General features: G+C 35.7%; 3 protein-coding genes across 4 annotated transcripts; all 3 read left to right on the top strand.

Moving 5' to 3' along the window:
- LOC109352884 lies at window positions 2,203-4,314 on the top strand. The gene has a single exon (XM_019595068.1). The coding sequence runs from the start codon at window positions 2,203-2,205 to the stop codon at window positions 4,312-4,314; it is 2,112 nt and encodes a 703-aa protein (XP_019450613.1).
- On the top strand, window positions 11,072-15,121 carry LOC109352159 (protein LTV1 homolog). Of its 2 annotated transcripts, XM_019594013.1 has the most exons (5): window positions 11,073-11,537; window positions 11,961-12,368; window positions 12,610-13,164; window positions 13,350-13,477; window positions 14,836-15,121. In XM_019594013.1, exons 1-5 carry the CDS (start codon window positions 11,145-11,147, stop codon window positions 14,837-14,839), a joined length of 1,488 nt encoding a protein of 495 aa, XP_019449558.1. In that variant the 5' UTR covers window positions 11,073-11,144; the 3' UTR covers window positions 14,840-15,121. The 2 variants fall into 2 exon arrangements, with proteins under 2 accessions (XP_019449559.1, XP_019449558.1); XM_019594014.1 differs by lacking the exon at window positions 14,836-15,121 and having other exon boundaries at window positions 11,072-11,537; window positions 13,350-13,481.
- On the top strand, window positions 17,800-18,567 carry LOC109352883. Its single transcript, XM_019595067.1, has one exon. It carries the CDS (start codon window positions 17,800-17,802, stop codon window positions 18,565-18,567), a length of 768 nt encoding a protein of 255 aa, XP_019450612.1.

The following is a 21,803-nucleotide window of genomic DNA, read 5'->3' as shown; positions in this document are numbered from 1 at the left end:
GAAAGAAAAAAGAAATACCTGAAAATTGGAAGAGGAAAATAATGGAGAATAAAAATGGGAAATGATAATAGTGGGTAACATTATATTTTTGTAGCACCTTTGGTGCACTGCTTTGTCTTATTAGAAATACCATCCTAAAATAATGTAGTGGAAAGAACAATAACTAAACACGTGTTATTCTTGCAAATTATATAATTTAGGCAACAATTTCTTTGAATGTGGTAGTTTTTAAAAAAGTAACTAACATGCAGTTTTTTTTAAATTAATTCAAATGGGAGGTTTTAAAATATTCTAAAAATATGTGGTTAAAAAGTAATAAAGATGATAGTTTTTAAAAACTAAGTAATAATGTGAATGAATGGAACATTATGTATATAGTTTTTTGGTAGAAAATATAAAATAGTGAGGGTAAAATAGGGAACTACAAGTTACACCATGAATAGTTAGTTATTTTATGTTTTTGCTTTATAAGTAGTATAGATAAGTAGTATAAATGTACATTCCCACACTATCCTTACTTTTATATATTTTATATATTAATAATTTAATACTAATTAGTAATTGATCCATGTCGCTACTCCGCCAAAATTTAGTGTTTACGGTACCTATATTTTGTTATATTAAAAAGTAATAGTCATTGAACATTAGATGAGATTGAAATCATTTTTCATATCCAAGCTATTTCTTTACATTAATCTATCTTTATTATTTAACGTTTACTATTAATCTAAGAATAATTGTATTTTTTCTTTTTATCAAAGTTTTGTGACACTTTTCCTACTGATTTTAAATATTACAGTTCAGATTTTTTGAATTTTAATTTTTCTCTATTATAATTAAAAAAATCAAATTTCATATTGAAGTTTTTTATAACTTTTAAATATATTCTTAATAAAAAAGATTCGGTATAACGATTTGATTTCCATATTTTCATTAAAAATAGTATTTAAAATTGAAAAATCATTTCATTTTCTATAAATTTTAAAATATTTATTTTAATAAAAATAATATGGTATCATGTTTCAAATTTCAGTTTGCTATTTCCATTAGAAAATTTAAATTAAAAATTGTAATTTATTTTCCTTATGTGTTTGAACATGCAAATATACAAGTAAGACATGTATTCTTAATAATGTGAATGTATGAGTAATATGTGTGTTTTAACTATGCGAATGCATGATAACATATATTTTTTAGTATTGTGAATGTACACGGGTAACATGTATGTTTTTAGCCATGCGAATGTACAAGTCACATGTGTATTCTTAACAATACAAATGCATGGGTCACATGGATATTTTTAACCATGCAAATGCACGAGTTACATGTGTTTTTTAACCATGTAGATATACATGTAATATGTGTTCTTAATCTTACAGCAAAGAAGTACTGCTATGTGCCATGTGCTTATGCACGGGTAACTTGTTAGTATAAATATAGAAATAAAGGTATGTCTTTATTTTTAGGAATAAAGATATATTATAAAAATATATAAGTTTCTTTAAATTTTAATTAAAGTTATTATTAGGAATAAAGACATATTATGAAAATATATAAGTTCTTTAAATTTTAATTAAAGTTATTTTAGAAATAAAAATTGAAAAAAAGAAAGCTATTACTCTTTAAAAAAATTCAGTTAATAATGAACTTGTCCTTCAAGGTATCACAAACTTATTCATTGGAAATTTTGTATTATCATATTAATATTTCAAAGATTAGTTTGTCATTTTAACAACAAACAATGTAAAAAAAACATTATTATATCACTCTTTCAAAAACTATACTTGTCGTCATATTTATCTTTAAATATTAAATTATAGATGGACTAATTTGGTGACAAAAATAAAAAAAATTGCATTAAATTAATAACAAATTTCTTGATAGGATCCAGCAATCTACAATAAGGCCCAATCGTCGTATAGTAACAACTCCCACATGGCAGAAGGATTATGTGATGAATTAATGGAAAGAATATTCCACTTTTCTGTTTCAACAAACTTTATCTTTATGTAAGATCTATCCAAGTGTATGGCTAGGATCAGTTTACTTTATTCTGATTTCTTTATAAGCTGTATGATTTGGAAGAAAGTATTAAGAATGAAGTATATTCAGTAATCTTTAATTTCTCTTCTGCATTTTTTTCCTTCTTACTTTCTTTTTTACAATCTTCCTAACATCTTTGGTGCTTTCATTGCTCATTCAATGCCTCCCAAAAACTCCCTCAAGGAACCAGATGATTCCGTCTCTCACTTACTCATGGAGAAGCTCCGCGAAAACCAGGAACAGCAGGACGCTCGTCACGCTGCCATCACCACGGTTCTTCACAACATCACCGACAAGCTCGCTGAAATCCGGTTTATTCCCTTCCCACCTGCTCCTCCCATGGGTTCCTCAATTCAGTTTCCTTCACAGACGACTCATCTGAGCCCTCACGGCAATTCCTCCCCACCACAACAATCACCTTCTTCTACATCACACCCACCACCCCAACACCCACATCCTCACTTTGCTTCCACTTCTGTCCAGCCCCCATTTCACCAATCACAACCCCGACCCCCGAAATTGCAACTTCTTCCTTTTGACGGGTCGGAACCATTAGACTGGATTTTTCAAGCTGAACAGTTTTTCCAGTTTTACTTAATCTCACCAGAACAGCGCATTCCTATGATTGCCTTTTATATGCAAGGCGAAGCATTGAGTTGGTTCAAATGGATGTTTCATAACTCTCAACTGACGGACTGGAATTCCTTTACACGGTCCCTGGAAAACAGATTTGGACCGTCCGCTTATATTAATCATCAAGCGGAATTGTTCAAGTTGCGACAGTTCGGTTTAGTGGCAGAATATCAAAAGCAATTTGAGCGGCTATGTAACAGGATTTGGGGCTTATCCCAGGAAACCATCCTCAATTGTTTTTTGTCCAGGCTTTCTCCGGAAATTCGACGCGAACTATCTATTCTGCGTCCCACATCTGTTTCAGATGCACTGGGACTGGCCAAGTTGGTAGAGGCTATGGTCAAGGATTCTGGTAGGACATACCCCAGACCCAACAGGGTTGTTGGCCCATCTAACCTGGGTTCCACTCAAGGGGTTTATGCACCTTCGGTCCCTCCCCCACTTCCCATTCGGCGCCTCTCCATTCCTCAGATGCAGGAACGCCGCGCTCAAGGGTTTTGCTATAATTGTGATGAAAAATTTCATCCCGGCCATCGTTGTCAACCTAAGAAGTTTCTATTGATGCTGGATGACTCCATGTTGGTCCAATCGGAGGTAACATTCTCTTGTGAGGACTCCTCCGAAGAGACACTTATCGGTCCAGATACAGAACCTATTGTTGACGATCTCATTCATTTCCACATTTCGGACCAGGCTCTCGGGGGACATTTTTCCCCTAAAACATTAAAGTTTTCTGGTATTATTTTGGGGCACTCCGTCACGGTTTTAGTGGACACCGGCAGTTCTCACAACATTCTGCAGCCACGATTTGCGGCTCACCTTAAACTACCAATTACGGAGACTCCTAAATTTCCTGTTATGGTGGGTAATGGCGCCCATATTTTTTGTAGCAGATTGTGTGATCAGACACCTATTACACTACAGCAGATCGAATTTCTCATTCCCTTTTATCTACTTCCTATCAAAGGGGCAGACGTAGTCCTCGGCATTGAATGGCTCCAAACACTTGGACCCATTGTTTCGGATTTTTCCATTCCTTCAATGAAGTTTTCGGTGGGCCAAACTCATATCACACTTACTGGTGAGTCCACTTTCTCTCCTCAACCATCCTCATTCCATCAAATTTCTAGACTCCTACACAACAATGGCATTGCTACTTTTCATGCTTTCACTATTCTTCCCCTTCTTTCTCCCACTAAACCAACTACATCCAAGAACCCTCCTACACCAGACCCCCAGATTCAACTCCTCCTTGATAACTATAAGAATATATTCCAAACCCCCACATCCTTACCCCCCTCACGGACACATGATCATCATATCCCTCTCATTCCTTCCTCTACACCCGTGACTTCTAAACCATACCGTTACCCCCATTCACAGAAAGACACTATGACTACTATGTTGAAGGAAATGTTAAACTCTGGAATTGTCACCCCAAGCACTAGCCCATTTTCTTCTCCGGTTTTATTAGTTCATAAAAAATATGGTACATGGAGATTTTGTGTGGACTACAGGGCCCTTAATGCTATCACTGTGCCGGATAGGTTCCCTATTCCCACTATTGATGAACTATTGGATGAGTTGGGTAGGGCGACAATTTTTTCTAAAATAGACCTTCAGTCCGGATATCACTAGATTCGGGTCCACCCGGATGATATCCACAAGACGGCATTCCGTACATTCGATGGGCATTATGAGTTTTTGGTTATGCCCTTTGGGCTTACAAATGCCCCCTCTACTTTTCAAGCAGCCATGAATGATCTGCTTCGACCCCATTTGCGTCGATTTGTGTTGGTGTTTTTTGATGATATATTGGTTTATAGCTCTACTAAGGCTGATCACTTGATTCATTTGCAGACTGTTTTACACTTATTAGAGTCTAACCAATTTTATGCCAAGCATTCCAAGTGTTATTTTGGTGTGGATTCAGTTGATTATTTGGGCCATATTATTTCGGCATTGGGCGTGCAACCAGATCCGGATAAAATACAGGCTATGGTAGAATGGCCACAGCCTCGTTCTCTCACGTCTCTCCGGGGATTTTTGGACCTCACCAGATTCTATCGGAAATTTGTAAAACACTACGCCACACTCGCCGCTCCTCTCACCGATCTACTTAAACAGCAAAAATTTACATGGACAAATGAGGCTCAGCTGGCCTTTACAACTTTAAAAAATGCTATGACTAATACTCCAGTTCTTCAGTTGCCGGATTTCTCCGCCACCTTTGAAGTTGAAACGGATGCCTCTGCCATAGCAATCGGTGCAGTGCTATCCCAACATGGTCATCCCATTGCCTTTTTCAGCAAGAAAATGGTCCCCCGGATGCAGCATTCTTTGGCCTATGTCCGTGAGATGTACGCTATTATAGAAGCCGTAAAAAAATGGCGTCAGTATCTCATTGGTCGGAAGTTTACTATACTCACTGACCAACAAAGTTTAAAACATCTAGTCTCACAAGGGTTACACACTCCAGAGCAATAGAAATGGGCTACCAAGCTCATTGGTTTTCAATTTGACATTAAATATCGAAGTGGTACCTCCAATCGGGTGGCTGATGCCCTTTCTCGGCATGTTGACGAGCCAATGGCTGAGCTTGTCTCTTTGTCTTCCCCGGTTCCAACTCTACTGGATCAACTCCGGCAACACTATCAAACAACAGTTGGTCAGTCCTTTGTGACTAAATGTGAAACAGACAATAAAATGAAACTCAAATATCAGTGGTCTAATGGCATTATTTTGTTTGCAAATCGTATTTTCATACCTGATATTCTAGGACTCCGTGAGGCCATTCTTGTTGAATATCATGGTTCCCCTTCAGCTGGTCACTCTGGGCTCAAGCCTACTATTGCACGACTTGCTGCTTCCTTTTACTGGCCGGGCATGTATCGCGACACCAAAGCATTTATTCACCGCTGCATGACCTGTCAGTACAACAAATACTCACCCACAAAACAAAACGGGTTATTACAGCCTCTTAACATTCTAGAGAGGGTTTGGGAAGAAATTTCTATGGATTTCATCACCCACTTACCACCTTCTCAAGGGCACACCGTGATCTGGGTCGTGGTGGACCGCCTCTCCAAATATGCCCATTTCATTGGACTGCCGACCAAGTTCACTGCAACGGTTTTAGCCCACCGTTTTCTGGCCGAAATAATTCGGTTGCATGGTGTTCCCAAGGCGATTGTCTCTGACCGCGACCGGATTTTTCTCAGCTCCTTTTGGAAAGAATTTTTCCGGTTACTAGGCACCACTCTCCGTTTCAGCTCCACCTATCACCCTCAATCCGACGGCCAAACAGAGGTGGTCAATAGATGTCTCCAAACATACCTCCGGTGCTTCTCTGGTTCACAACCACGGTAGTGGTTTCGTCACCTCTCCCTTGCGGAATATTGGTATAATACGTCGAAGCATTCAGCGACGAGTTTTTCTCCGTTTGAAGTTCTTTATGGTCATCCACCGCCCGCTATGGCTCAGTTTTTGAACAAGCCATCACCTACCACTCCAGCCGCGACACTTCTGCATCAACGCACGGAACTGCTCAGTATTGTAAAAAATAATCTTTTACGTGCTCAACAACGGATGGTGGCTCAAAATCACAGTGGTAAAAGAGACATTACCTTTCTCGTTAGCGAATGGGTTCTTTTGAAGTTACAACCTTATCGTCAAATGACGGTGGTCCGTCGGCAATATCACAAGCTTTCCCCACGCTTCTTTGGACCGTATAAGGTTCTTCGACGGATCGGTAGTGTTGCTTATGAACTCGATCTTCCACCTTCCTCTCGTGTTCATCCCGTTTTTCATGTCTCCTTACTTCGGAGGTTCCAGGGTGACCCACTTTCCACACATATACCTCTTCCAGTGTCTTCCGGTTTGGGTGAAAACATTGATCACCATTGTGAGACTACAACAGCTAAGGCCACTACGAGCGGTAAGGCGGGACACATTGATGTGGTAGTGAATGGGGCAGAAACAAATTCCAAAAGGGTAGAAGAGAAGACTACGGTTGGGGATTCTAAAACAAACAAAGCAAAGGGTGAATGTGTTCTAAACACTTCCAACTCTTCACTTAACCCCACTATGCCTAAAGCATCTGCCTTTCCAGCTGGCATTTTTCCCCAATCGTTGATCAACTTTCCTTCAACATCCAATGGCCAAAATAATAGGCAATTTGAATGGGGCTCCTCGAGCAGTGGAGTACTTAATGGCACAGTGCCTTTTTCTTCTCCTCCATTGGATTTCCAATCTTCACCATCCAATCTCTGGACACCTCTGCACCTCACGTCTTCCCAAGACAAAAGCAGACCTGCTCCACCACGTGAGACAGCTCAGCAACTTGGACCGTTGCACACTCCACGTCCACGCGTTTCTTTTGATGATTCTTCAGCTTTACCCACTTCAATGGGGTCTCCTCTTGGGCCTTCTCCCCCCCCCCATAACGAACTCAGCCCAAGTTTCCAACCTTGAGGACAAGGTTTCTTCTGAAGAGGTGGGCAATGATAGGATCCAACAATCTACAATAAGGCCCAATCGTCGTATAGTAATAACTCCCACATGGCAGAAGGATTATGTGATGAATTAATGGAAAGAATATTCCACTTTTCTGTTTCAACAAACTTTATCTTTATGTAAGATCTATCCAAGTGTATGGCTAGGATCAGTTTACTTTATTCTGATTTCTTTATAAGCTGTATGATTTGGAAGAAAGTATTAAGAATGAAGTATATTCAGTAATCTTTAATTTCTCTTCTGCATTTTTTTCCTTCTTACTTTCTTTTTTACAATCTTCCTAACATTTCTCTACAATACCAATTGATGACACCCAAAACAGTTACAAATCATATACATATCTATATCTTAGTTCAATGATTTTTACTTAAAATCAAGTCTATGAATCAAGATTTCTTCTAAATCATTGATCAACGTGGATATAATTTTTTTTAACAGCCTATGTTATGAATATAAGGTGAAAAATATGATTTTTTTTTATATCTTGTATGTACTCCCATTAAAAAAACTAAACTTGAAAATTGAAATTTTAGCATGCTTTCTCTTAGATTTTGGGATTAAGGAAAAAAGAAGGCTTGTGAGTCATCTCATAAGTGTATTTCATGGTTCTCAAGTCTTCTTTTTTCATTTCTTTCATTCTCAAATTCAACTCTCAAATTAACCCCTATAGAATAAGTGTTTGATTTTAATGTGAAATATTTTAACCAACAAGATGTTGGTCTCATGATTTAAGACACCGCTAGATTTTCAAGATGACCAAAATGTCAAGTGTTCAATTCCTGAGAACGACACATGTCAAGAAGGACAATCACGCACCCAAAAGAGATTAATTTCTTACTCAAGAAGAGCGAGAGAATACTCTTTGTGGTATAAAAAAAGTGAAATATTCTACATTACATATTACAAAATTATCTTTTTTTAATTGCTAACCGTGAAAAGTTTCTTTGTCTTTTAAATTTTTGTTTTGATAGTAAGGAACTTAATTCTCTAAAGATCATAGCATACATATTCCTGGAGCACATTTGTTGTCCCACATTTTGTGTCATTCCATGTACCATAGGTTTATGATTGTTAAAAAAGTATTTAATAATTAAATTTTAATTTAAATATATTTTTTCTGACCAATCACATATCCATGAGACATGAAGTGATACAAAGTGTAGAACAACTTCCTCCAACAAAATTTATGCACCAGGTTAAATTTGCAACTAGTTATCCTCTTTGTTTTAACTAGATCCCCTGTTTATTGTAGTAGACGTTCTGTTGTACCATAAAATGTATAACTGCATGTATCATTAATTATGACGGGTCAGAAAAATAGTTAATTATTAATTTTTTAACTTAAATATATTTTTTCAATTAATCACAAGCTAATGATACATACGGTACTACAACTTGTGAGACAGTAAATGTGCAGGTAACATTTAGTTCTTTTTCATGTGTTGCCCCCCAAACCCCATAAAATAGCAAAGTCCATCCTTCATAACAGGGACATGCACTAAAAGGAAGAGAAACTTTGTCATTCTTACAAGTGTCATTTTTACAAATACTACTACATAGCTTGCGAACCATCAATTTAGGAAGCACTTCAGGTATTGTGTCTAGTTTTTTTAATGATACATTTGGATGAAGGGAATAGAGATGAAAGAAATGAAAATAGTTAAAATGTTGTTACATATTTGAGAATTGCTTCATTAGTGAAACCATACAAAGTTACAAACCATTTCTGCTTCAACACCTACATAAATTACCTCTAATATTTATATATACATTACAATAAAGGAGGTTGTTCATGAAATAAGGCTGGAACCAAGAAATGATTTAAATGAAACATTGACTGTTATTTTGTTATCATTATTTTAAGACTTATTAGATATTTTAAGACTTAAAGATAAGTAGACAATACAAGATAAAGTAAAAACTTGATATTTTATATAAAAACAATTAGTAATACTGTAAGAGAAAAAGATGTATGTAGTAATAGTATAAGAGTTTTTTATATCATCATTATATTATCTGTCATTTATTTTCAATCATCATTAACTCTTAAATAAAAGTAATATAAATGAGTAGTGGATGATATGATGAATGTACATAAATCTTTATACCGTAAATATATAGATATTACACTCGAAATCATGTATTTTATATTAAAATAGCATTACTAAGAAAAGATAAAGCACACAAACTTATCTTATTACTCATATATTTGTTGTTTTATAGGATCAATACCTTTTGAAACCATTTAAAATAATAATTTAGTTTTGGCTACTTTTTTGTTGAAGCATGTAATCAACTAAGTTCATATAAGTAACCATGGAGACAATATTTGTTGTTTGATCTAACGAAAGTTATATTTTAATTTTTACATTAAGCTGTGAGAAATAATCATTACAATATTTAAGAATATGATATCTTTTAAAACTATCTTGTCAACGTTACATAGATGATGAGTGATATATAATAAAAAATGAAACAAAAATATAATAAATTGTAAAAAAAATTATTTTGTTTAATTACAAAAATGTAGTAGTAATTATGAGGAGTTGCTCCTTAAATAGATTTAAATAGATGGAAAAGAAAAGTGAATTCATAATCAAACTATATTTACAAATTTACCTAAGGTCAATAATCCTAGTTAATGTAAAACTAAATAATTAGCAATAAGTTATGTCGACATCTTGGTATTTTAATTTAATTATACTCATCATCTCTTTTGTTTCATAAATTACATTCAATTTCTTTTTACTCATATTTTACCAGAACAATATATTTGATAAGACTCTATACTCTATATAATTTAGGGGCAAATGTTAGTCTTATGCTTATTAAAACCCACACAATTGATGTGTTTCATCTACTGTTTGGGATGGGTTTGTGGATTCTCATCATGAATCGGCCTTCTTCTCGATGGAGCTCTCTTAGTAGATTAATTTCAATATGAATCCTAAGACTCAAATGCGTTCTCGCATGTTTGCTTGCACTCTATGGAGTATTTGGAAGATGTGTAATGATATTGTTTTTCGCCAGGGGCTTTAGGACAGAAGCAAGGTTCTCTCCTATGCTAACTTTATTTTGTTTTGAGGGAGGACTCCATAGCGAATGTTGAAGTCCCGGACGAGTTGTCATTTGGGAGTGGTACTAGGTGCTGGAAGCCATAGGTGGATGAAGTTTAATGTTGATGGCTCCGTTAGACTGGGCGACAAGGATAGTTGTGGTGGAGTGCTTCAGGACTGTCATGGTACTTGGATTCGAGGGTTTTGTCGTCGTTTGGGTACTTCCAACCCTCTTTTGGCAAAGTTGTGGGGAATAATGATTGCGATTAATATGGCTCTAGTTGAGGGAAGATACCAAGTGGTTTTTTGGAGTGATTATAGGCCAATTATTGACATGATCTTTTCAGTAGATGCTCTGGTGGCTCCCTATCACTAGCTTGTGAATAATATTCGGAGGGCTATCTCTCTTCATGTTGACTCCAAACTCCAGTGCACTCCTAGAGAAGCTAACTTGGTTTCTGTTTGTCTTGTCAAGCATGCTCACGTCCTTTACTTTGAGATCCAGGTTCTACATAATCCTATTTTGGATTGTTATACTCTTCTTAGTAAGGCATCTATAAGCCTTTTTGCTTCATAGTATGTTTGTTTGCTTCTGGGCTTTGCCCTACTGTGAAGGTGCAAAAAAACTTGACATAATTTGTGTGATTTTATTAAATTTGTAATTTACTCAATATTTTAAAATTTAAACATTACCTTTTGTATTTTTTTTTTATATTTTTGAATTTTTTGAGGAACGAACCATATGAAGGTGACAACCCGGCCCATTTCGTTTAGTTGAGCACCCTTTATGCGTTGCGATCACTATCTCTCAACCCTGTTTTCCCAAATAGCCACAACACAGTGACCATAATACTACACACACTTGTTCACTCATAGCACCATTCTACACTCTTCACAATGGGCAAGAAGAAATTCATCGACAAGAAAAACTCCATCACTTACCAACTCATCGCTCGCGACTCCTCCGACCCCTACTTCGCCCAAGACACTCCCGGCGCCGACCGCGTCTTCGTCCGTGTCGATAACAACCCTGTCTCCGATTCCATCTTCGACGACGCCCCCGACGATGAAGACTACGACGGCGGCGATGACGTCATGGAACGCCAGATCGCGGTTGATAAGGCGGCAGCTTTGCCGGACGATGTGAGGAAGGAGATTCTCGAGCTTGGTTTCCCCGATGACGGTTATAACTATTTGACTCATTTGAGGGAGATTAAGAACGCTGGTGGTGGTTCGTCTTTTCATCATAACCCTAAGTTTAGGTTTCATGATGTTCCTCATGATGTTAAGGTAAAATTGTCCTGAATTGTTTTTTTTTTTGTTTAAGTTTTTTATATAAACAAATTAATTTGGAGTTTGAGTTTATGCATATTGATTAGAATTTGAATGTGTAGAAGACTTTGTTACTTGTTCTAGTGATGGAATTCTAGTGTAGAACTAAAATAAGATGAAAAGTTTGGACTATAGTTAACTATGCGTATTACATAATTTTCTATGGCTTGGAAGTTTACTTTTCCTTTTAGTCAACATGTGTTTGCATTGATATGCATATATTACCAACAGGTTGAAATAAAAGGATTATGATTTCTATAACAAATTTTTATTGATCATATTGTGCATATAATGGATATATATATATATATTAATTTTGAAGGTTTTTGTTGAAATTGAAATTGACTAATCACTTTTTTTCCTTCCTGTTCAAATGTTTAGGCATATGATGCTTCAAGGTTAAGAATTTCTGAAGTGGAGGGAGAGCCAGAGGAAAAGTCTATGTACACTGTTGCGTCGAGGACTAAAACTGTGAGGGTTCAGAAAGCAATTGATCCTGAAGTTGCTGTATTGCTTGATGATAGTGATTTGTCGCGGTTTGGCTCTGATGTTGAAGATTTGGAGGAAGACTTTGTTGTCCAGGCTAACCTCTATGAAGGTGAAGAGGAAGAAAAAGTAGAAGAAGCAGAGGACAAAGCCCATATCAGTAATGATGTAACCTTGTTGGAGGAATCTGCAGTAAATGAAAGCAATGCCCAAGTATTGCAAGTTTCTGCTCATTCCGAAGTTACAGGTGATCTCGGTGATCAGCCAAGAGCTCGTCGTTTGTTGGATGAGCAATTTGATTTAGTGAGTTCTGCTATCCATAGTCTATTTTATTCACCATTTGTAATCCATTTCGCTGCTGATTTATCTTTACCAATTATATTATATAATAAAGTATGTTGATTCTCTTTGTTTCAAGTATTAGAGTATCTCTTTGCCATTCCACCCTTTCTTTTCATTGAAAGTACAAACTAACTTCTCTTGACCATGTCTGCACATTTTTTACTTGAAGATTGTCTTTCTCATTATATTTTCAATGTTATAGCTCGAAAGCAAAGAGTATCGAACTGATGATGATGAGGAGGATTATTATAAACATTATCATGCTGAAGATGATTCCCTTGCTGAGATGCACAATCTTTCTCTTAATAATCGTGTGATGGGTGGTCTAGAGTTTGAAGAAAAGCTAGAGGAACCTGCTGCTGATGTGATTCTCCGTTGCAAGGAATATGCTGAGGGTTATGAAGATGAAGATGGAGACAAGGATGTTGTACTTGTTGAAGAAAGTAGCGATGAATCAGAAGTTTGGGATTGTGAGACAATTGTTTCAACCTACTCAAATTTAGATAACCATCCTGGAAGGATTGGAGCACATGAAGGGTCTAGGAAAAAGAAATTGGCTCAAACTGTGTCTGCAGTCTTGAGTTCATCTAGTCAAATAATATCACTTAAAGGAAAAGAGAAACTCCCTATAGACTTCTTGCCTGGTAGTAGAAAACCTACTACTGAAAACGTTAAAGGCTCGGGCACAGCAAGAACTGAACAGTACAAGAGAAAAAAACATGGGCAAGAGTCAAAGGAGGAGAAGAAAGAACGGAAGGTATCTTTTTATTTTGACTTGTGCTGTTTATGCTATTTCTTGAATCTCCGATGCCTCCTTTATGCATGCAGTCACTATGAATTTCTTTACGAGAAGTTTCTGGTTGTTGTTCTCATAAGAATAATGTTTATGTTTAGCGTATATACATATACTATTGTAACGATGGTGATTATGTGGCTTTGCAGTCTGCTGTGAAGGAGGAACGACATGAGGCACGTCGCATAAAAAAGGAAATGAAGGGGCTTTATAGGGGTGAGGCGCACCGAGCACAGAGGGCTGCTGCTGTATCTGGTCCTTCTTCCATTCATCTTATGTAAGTTTTCAAATTTTAATTTTTTAAGAACTTTCTACAAAACAGGAAATACTGCTTGCTTGCTATGTATATGCCTACAAGACATTGCATTCCGTTAAATCTTAAAGGTGGAATTAGCCTTGCATGATCCTGTAAGAGCCGTTTTCTGCCTAAATGGAGGAAGAACATGTAAGTGTGAAAAGCACTGGATCAATGGTGCTGAGGAGATAGGCTACCTTATTGCAGAATAATATATCACCGAATCAGCATTGCTACAGTGTATAATTTCCTGCACAGTGCAATATGGCAATGTAGTGGAGTTTTTCTTAAGGACTATAATTGAGTGTGGTAGGGTATCTTGATAAATATAAATTGTTTTAAGTAGTTATACCAATATATAAATATTAGATATATTTTAATTTTAGAAAGTACCAATGCCTAACAAATTCAAGTATGGACATAGGGTTGGTTTAGACAGGTTGAAGTCTAGTTTAGAGACAGTTATTGGAGTTTTGAAGCCTTTGAAGTTTTTGGTCAGCACATCGAAATATTTCAAATTTTTTGGTCAGGTTTTGGAATGTGTTTTAGACATTTGACAAACTGATAGAGAAAATTTGAAATGAGCAAGTTTATGGCTCATAAACCTTAATGTATCTAAATGGTTTAAAGAATTCTAAACAATGCTAATTGTGGTATTACAACCATCTAGATTAAAAATCTGTTTGTATTCATGTATGTAGATTGACCTTTAAAGCACTTTCACATTATGCCATTGACTAGGATAGTAATGAACTAATGATTGAGTACATTATATGTCTAGTTTTTATTTTATTCTTTTAAAATTCAGATAGAGGCTGAGTTTGGTGCAAGTGCAAGGTTGCTTGCTTTGTGACATGGAAGTCATTGATTTATATCCTGGAACCAGTTTCTTCGATTCCTAGGGCAGTACTGCCCGCATCTACCATCCCAAAATTATAAAGGACTTGTGCTTAATTAATTTAAAAAGAAAAAAGAATCTCCTCATACTATGTGATAACTTATCTCTTCCGGCCAGTAAAAATATGACACATGTATTGTTTTGTTTAGTTTTAGAAATATTTTTATAGAAAATGATTAAATATGACATATGTCAAGATTTTAGAAGCTGGAGGAGATAACTAATCTCCTTGTACTAGAGATGCTTTATTCTCTAGTTTAAAAGAGCATTAGAATTTTAATATTTGAAAGTAAATTTTATCATTGAGTTTGAATTATTGCCCTAAATTGATAGGCCTGATTGTGTCTCTCAAACTTTCACTTTAAATTAGGGTTAAAATGCTGTAGCATATGTGATTTCATTAGTGCTAACCTTGTTTTTCTTTTCCTGACTCTCTTCACAGGTAAGCTAAGTAAAAGTTCCAGCTTGTCGTTCAAATCTGTCTAGGTTCTGTGATGTTTTCTTAAAATTTCTGCCACCACAATGACTGTTCTAGGCTTTTTATTAAGCAAGAATACGCATGGAGAGTTTTGATGTTATTATTCTTGGTTATACAATCATGCAAAATTTTGTTTAATCTTCAAGGTAGTGTTTGGATGTTATTTGTAGATCAAAGTCCGGCAACCTTATACTTTGTTTTGAACTTAATTATACCAAAGGATATGCACTAATTTTATTATATTTTTAGTTCTAGGTGGTTGAATTCCGTGGTTTTAATGAACATGGCCATTTAATGCTATTTAGAGAAATTGGAATTTTAGAGTTAAATTATGATCACCCTCCTGAATCCAAGTATGAAAATACATAATCATATGTGCAGCAGGGTTTCAAGAGAGTTCCCATTCGTATCTCAGCCCTCACTGTAGTATATGCTTTACTTTTCATGTTTAGGGTTCCATTAATTCACTTTTATTGTTTTTGATTCTCACTAGAAGAGAGAAAAAATATGTGCGCTAAGTTTTATACATTGGGCGTGTATCATTTATTACTTATATTTGATCAGTATTGATACATTAAAAAAAATCAAATAAATGTTGAATAATATGTTGATTGGGTATATATTTTTATAATAGATATTACAATTATAGTAGTCAACTAATGTTTTTATATGTGGGCAATCTTTACCGGGGGTGGCAAAATTATCTATAATCCATTCAAATTAAATCCATCCAAATCTATCCGTTAGAACTAATGAATTTAAATATAATGGATAATGTTGATAGTGGGTGAATTGAAATCCATCTATTATATCCAATGGATATTCATTTAGATCCAAATAATTCAATATTAATACAAAAAATTTCTCTCACATTTCTAAGCACAATCCCACACACATTACAAAAGTTGAAAATTGCAATTGTGATTTTAAAAATATGTCGGTCTTAGTGCTTTCCCCAACTTCTTGATGCAAAGTATAAATATATCATTTTCGTTATCGACTAATGTGATAATATAATAATAAATGAAATATTTCAGGATGATAGATTGTTGCATATAACTTGTGGAAGTCCCAATTATTAGGGTGTAAGCGGTTCTAGTTTAAAATGTCAAACTGATGAAACCGAACCATAAAATGTGGTTCAGTTCGGTTCCGCGGTTCAGTTCAGTTTTATATTTGGAACCCATTTAAGTTCGGTTCGGTTCACGGTTTTGTAAATTTTGGAACTGTTAGAATCGAGCCACATATTAAAAAATAATTTTATTTTATATGTGGAGGGTTAAGCTTTAAAGTTATGAGATAAAATATGATTAAAAATTTAGGATTATTAATACATATAAACTATAAATAAGAGACAAATAGAAAAAATAAATTAGTAAACAAACCTAAATATCCATTATTTTTATTATCCATTGAGAAGATAGAAATAAAACTAAAAAATTAGTATACATTTTGTCACTGTTCAGAGATGAACTTAATTAAATAAAGAAATTAAGGAACTAAAAGAAAATAAATAAAGAACATGATGACACTATTCATGATGTAGAGTATTAAGTGTTACTGTTAGACTAAAAAATTGATATCAAGTTTGTCATTTTTAAATTTTGTTGGACATTGTTGAAGATTTTGTGGACTAAAATTTCAAGTTTGTAGTTCGTTGAAATGTTGAATTATTATTGTTTTACTATAAAGAGTATTAAATAATTTATTATTGATGTGTTTAGTATTCATTTAGTTGACTCTATACTTTGCAAATTTTATTCAACTATTTCTTAAAAGGATTTTCTTTAAATAAGTTGAAAACCGCGAAACCGATGAACGGTTCGATTCGGTTCCTAATAAAATTTGTGGTTAATCGAGTAGAGCTGAACCATATATTTGTGTTTGGTTCGTCAATAAATTACATCAAAAACCAAACCAAACTTTTACATACATGTCAATTATGTCGTATTAGAGATGCTTTCTAATAAGAGTGTTTATAAAAAAGTTTCACAAATTCACCTTTTTAAAAGTGCTTATCAAAAAAGCACTTTTTAAAAGTGTTTGATAAGAAAATTATTTTTTTTCAAATGGTTTTTTAAAAGAAATATTTTTAAAAAACACTTTTTAAAAGTAATATTTTTAAAAAAACACTTTTTAAAAATGTTTTTACAAATTGATATTTTAAAATGATTTACTAAATAATAATTTTTAAAAGAATTTTATTCTTCAAATTGCTTTATTAAAAATGTTTTCAGATTAAAAAAAAAAAGGGTTGAATATCCACTCATCCAATCCATTAAAATGGATATATGGATAAAATGGATGGATTAGAATCCATTGTAAAATTTAAAAATGTGATATAATGAATTTATATGAATTGATAAATAGTTTTCTATCCATTCATTAGGTTCCAAATTCATCCAACTGCCACCCCTAATCTTTACTAATTCTTTTCCTTATTTTTAAAAAATACTTCTAATGAACACGCAGTTAATCATGTTAAAATAAAGTCTAATTCAAGTCTAGGCAATAAAGAAATTAGTTGATTGAAGAGTAGGAAGTGAAAACTGCAACTTGCCAAAAATAGTTAGTTTTCAAAATTCTGTTATGGTAGTTAGTCAAGCTTAGGCTATAAAAGGAAAGTGTATGAACTTGTTGTTTAAGTAACTTTTCAATCCAATTCAATACACTGCATATTCATTGTATTCTTCTTCTTCTTCTCTCTTTATTCTTCTGTTTCCAACAAACTTGGTATCACGAGCTGGAAAGAATCCAGGGATCTAAGGGGTGTGAGTGTGCGAAAACACCAACTGCAGTTGCCAAAACCGAAGGAGTAGGTTCAACTGAAGGAAATTCACTGCGGGTGAATCAGCTAGCTGGAAGGAAATCAGGGAACAAAGAAATCAGAGAAACCAGAAAAGAAGTGAGCAGATAATTGAAGATAAAATGGTAGGAAATGGCACGAATCTACCATCTATGGGGCTCCCTATTCTCACAGAAAAGAATTGGGATAGATGGAGAACACAGATGAAAGTTCTGTTCAGCTTTCAAGAGATAAGTGAGGTAGTTGAAGAGGGTTCTCATGAACCAGGTCCTGATGCAACAGAAGTACAGAGAGCCATACATAAAGAAGTCAAGAAAAAGGACAACAAGACACTATTTCTGATCCACCAATGTGTAGATGATATCCACTTTGAGAAAATTCAGAATGCTACCACTGCCAAAGAAGCCTGGGACATCTTGATTCGAAGCCATCAAGGTGGAGACAAGATAAAGAAGGTAAAATTACAAACTCTCAGAAGGCAATATGAGTTGTTAAACATGGAGGAGAATGATAAAATTGGTGAGTACTTCACCAAGATACTAACTATCACAAACCAAATGAAAGGGTATGGAGAATCCATCACTGATCTCATGATAATTGAAAAAATAATGAGATCCCTACCTCAGAAATTCGACTTCATTGTAGTAGCAATTGAAGAATCTAAAGACATCACCACAAAGAAGATAGAGGAACTACAAAGCTCACTTGAGGCTCATGAAATGAGATTGATTGATAGATGTCCAAGCAAGAGAACAGAACAATCTTTGAAGGCAAGTCACATGAAGGAGGAAGACAAGAAAAGAGACAAGAAATGGAGAGGTAAACAGGTGCAGAACAGAAGATGGGCACAAAACTCAGAAAGAAGCAAATCTAATCAAGATTGGCTTTAATCTTCTGACAGAAGAGGAAAGCCAAGACTGAATCAAACTCAGAAAAGATTTGACAAGAAGAGGGTAGAATGTTTCAATTGCCACAAATTAGGACATTACTCATATGAATGCTTATCTGATAAGGCAAAAGAGATGAAGAGTCATGAAGAAGCATATGCAGTACAAGAAGAATCAGACTCAGAACCTCTGAACCTAATGGTAACCACCTCAGCAGAAAAATCACTCACTGAATCATGGTACCTAGACTCAGGTTGCTCCAATCATATGACAAGGCATAAAGAATGGTTAGTAGATTTTGATCCATCAAAGAAAAGCAGGGTGAAATTTGCTGATGATAGCTCACTGGAAGTAGAGGGAGCAGGAAATGTAGTGATCACATGAAAGAATGGAGCAAAAGCCATAATCTCAAATGTCCTTCTTGTACCAAAGATGAAATGTAATCTATTGAGCATAGGTCAACTGGTTGAAAAGGGATTCAGTGTACTGATGAAGGGTGGCCTACTTGAACTCTCAGACCAGGAGAACAAACCAATACTCAGGAGCAAATTAACCAAGAACAGGACATTTCAAGTGAACATACAAGCTGCTGAGGTCCAATGCTTAGCAACAATTGAATCAGGTGACGAAAGTTGGGTGTGACACTCAAGATTTGGCCATTTGAATTTTAAAAGCCTATACCAACTAGGTGCAAAACAAATGGTCAAAGGAATGCCTATCACAAATCTACCAGAAAAGGCTTGTGAAGTCTGCTTGATTGGCAAGCAAACTAGGAGCTCATTCAAGACAGAAATGAACATGAGATCAAAACAGGTGCTAGAGGTAGTTCACTCTGATGTGTGTGGCCCTTTTGAAACATCCTCCTTAGCAGGAAACAGGTACTTCATAATTTTTGTAGATGAATATAGCAGAATGATATGGCTAGATGTTTTAAAGGCCAAGAGTGATGCATTTGAAGCATTCTTGACCTTTAAAGCTGCTGCAGAAAAGGAAAGTGGAAGACAGTTAAAATTGCTAAGGACAGATGGTGGAGGAGAGTATACCTCAAATGAGTTTGAGGCTTATTGTAGAAAGAATGGAATCAAACATGAGGTCACTGCACCATACACACCACAGCATAATGGCCTTGCAGAAAGAAGAAACAGGACCATCATGGATATGGCAAGAAGTCTGATCAAAGAGAAAGAGTTACCACAAAAACTCTGGGCTGAAGCAGTGTCAACTTCAGTTTACATATTGAATAGGTGCCCTACAAAGAAACTTGATGGAAGGGTGCCACTTGAAGTTTGGTCAGGACAGAAACCAACTGTTGGACATCTAAAAATCTTTGGCTCATTGGCATTCAGACATGTACCAGACCAAAGAAGGACCAAACTTCAGGACAAGAGTGAAGCTATGGTGTTTATAGGCTATCATCCTACAGGAGCCTACAAATTGTATGATCCAGCAAAAGATAAGGTACTCATAAGCAGAGATGTGTTGATCCTAGAGCATGAAAAATGGGATTGGCAACAAAACCAAACCAGCTTAAGGAAATCAGTTCCAGAGATGATTGAAAATGAACCTGTCTCAGAGAATATGACTGAAAGAATCACTGAAAGTCAAGCAACACAAAGATCTCAAAGAAGAAGAGCACTACCCAACAGACTCAATGAATATGAAATTCACTCTGATAATCAGATAAATGAAGAAGGTGAACTAATCCATCTAGCACTTATGGCAGAGGCAAAACCTATTGATGAAACTGAAGCCATGAAGCAGAGGGTATGGATTGATGCTATGAATGAGGAAATCAAATCCATAGAGAAAAATGAAACCTGGAATCTGATTGAACTACCATATGGCAAACACCAAATTGGTGTGAAATGGATCTTCAAACAGAAACTAAATCCTGATGGCCCCATCTCCAAATACAAAGCCAGATTAGTGGCTAAAGGATTTCTACAAAAGCAAGGACTGGACTACACAGAAGTGTTTGCCCTTGTAGCTAGAATTGAAACCATAAGGTTGGTAGTTGCAATTGCATGTGCAAGAAATTGGCCATTATTCCAACTAGATGTGAAGTCAGCTTTTCTTCATGGTCCACTGGTTGAAGAGGTGTATGTGCAACAACCACCTGGATTTGTAATCAGAGGGAAAGAACAACTGGTTTACAAACTGAACAAAGCCCTGTATGGACTCAAACAAGCCCCAAGGGCATGGAACAAAAGAATTGACTCATTCCTATTTGAACTCAACTTTCACAAATGTATAGTTGAACATGGAGTCTATGTCAAGGAAGAAGGAATTGGTGAACATCTCATCATATGTCTCTATGTTGATGACCTGTTAGTAACTGGCTCAAATCTGAAAGGCATTGAAGACTTCAAGCAAGTAATGGAAGCTGAATTTGAAATGACTGATCTAGGAAAATTAAGCTACTTCCTAGGGATGGAATTCACCTACACCACTGCAGGGATTATCATGCACCAACAGAAGTATGCAAGAGATGTACTGAAAAGGTTCAACATGAATCTATGCAACTCAGCAACAAGTCCAGTTGAGATGAATCTGAAACTAACAATGGATGAAGAAGGTGAGTCAGTGGATGAAACAACATTCAAGCAGATTATAGGCTCTCTAAGGTTTTTGTGCAATAGCAGGTCAGACCTATCCTATGGTGTGGGTTTGGTAAGCAGGTTCATGTGCAATCCAAGGAAGACTCATATGCTTGCAGCTAAACGAATAATGAGATACATCCAAGGCACTACAAATCATGGAATCCTGTTTCCCTATAGAAACCAGAAGTCAGAACTTGAGTTGATTGGTTTTTCAGATTCTGACTATGGTGGAGATCTAGTGGAAAGAAAGAGTACTTCGGGATACTTGTTCCTATTGAACAATGCCCCTATCTCTTGGTGCTCTACTAAGCAAAAGGTAGTAGCACTCTCAAGCTGTGAAGCCGAATACATCTCTGGATGTAATGCTGCTTGTCAAGCCTTGTGGCTCGAAGAATTGCTAAAAGAATTGAAGGTTGAAGTAAGAACACCACTGCAACTCAGAATTGACAATATCTCAGCCATAAGCTTGTCCAAGAATCCAGTAAGTCATGGAAGGAGCAAACATATAGAAGTAAGATTCCACTTTCTAAGAGATATGGTGAACAAAGGACGGTTTGAAGTTGTGCACTGCAGAACGGAGGTTCAATTAGCTGATGTGTTCATAAAAGCATTAAAGGTTGAAAGATTTGAAGGCTTGAA

Source organism: Lupinus angustifolius, chromosome LG07, assembly GCF_001865875.1.
Source record: "Lupinus angustifolius cultivar Tanjil chromosome LG07, LupAngTanjil_v1.0, whole genome shotgun sequence".
NCBI classification, from domain to species: domain Eukaryota; kingdom Viridiplantae; phylum Streptophyta; class Magnoliopsida; order Fabales; family Fabaceae; genus Lupinus; species Lupinus angustifolius.
The sequence above is the reverse complement of the archived record's forward strand: the minus strand, read 5'-3'. Positions and strand labels throughout refer to the sequence as shown.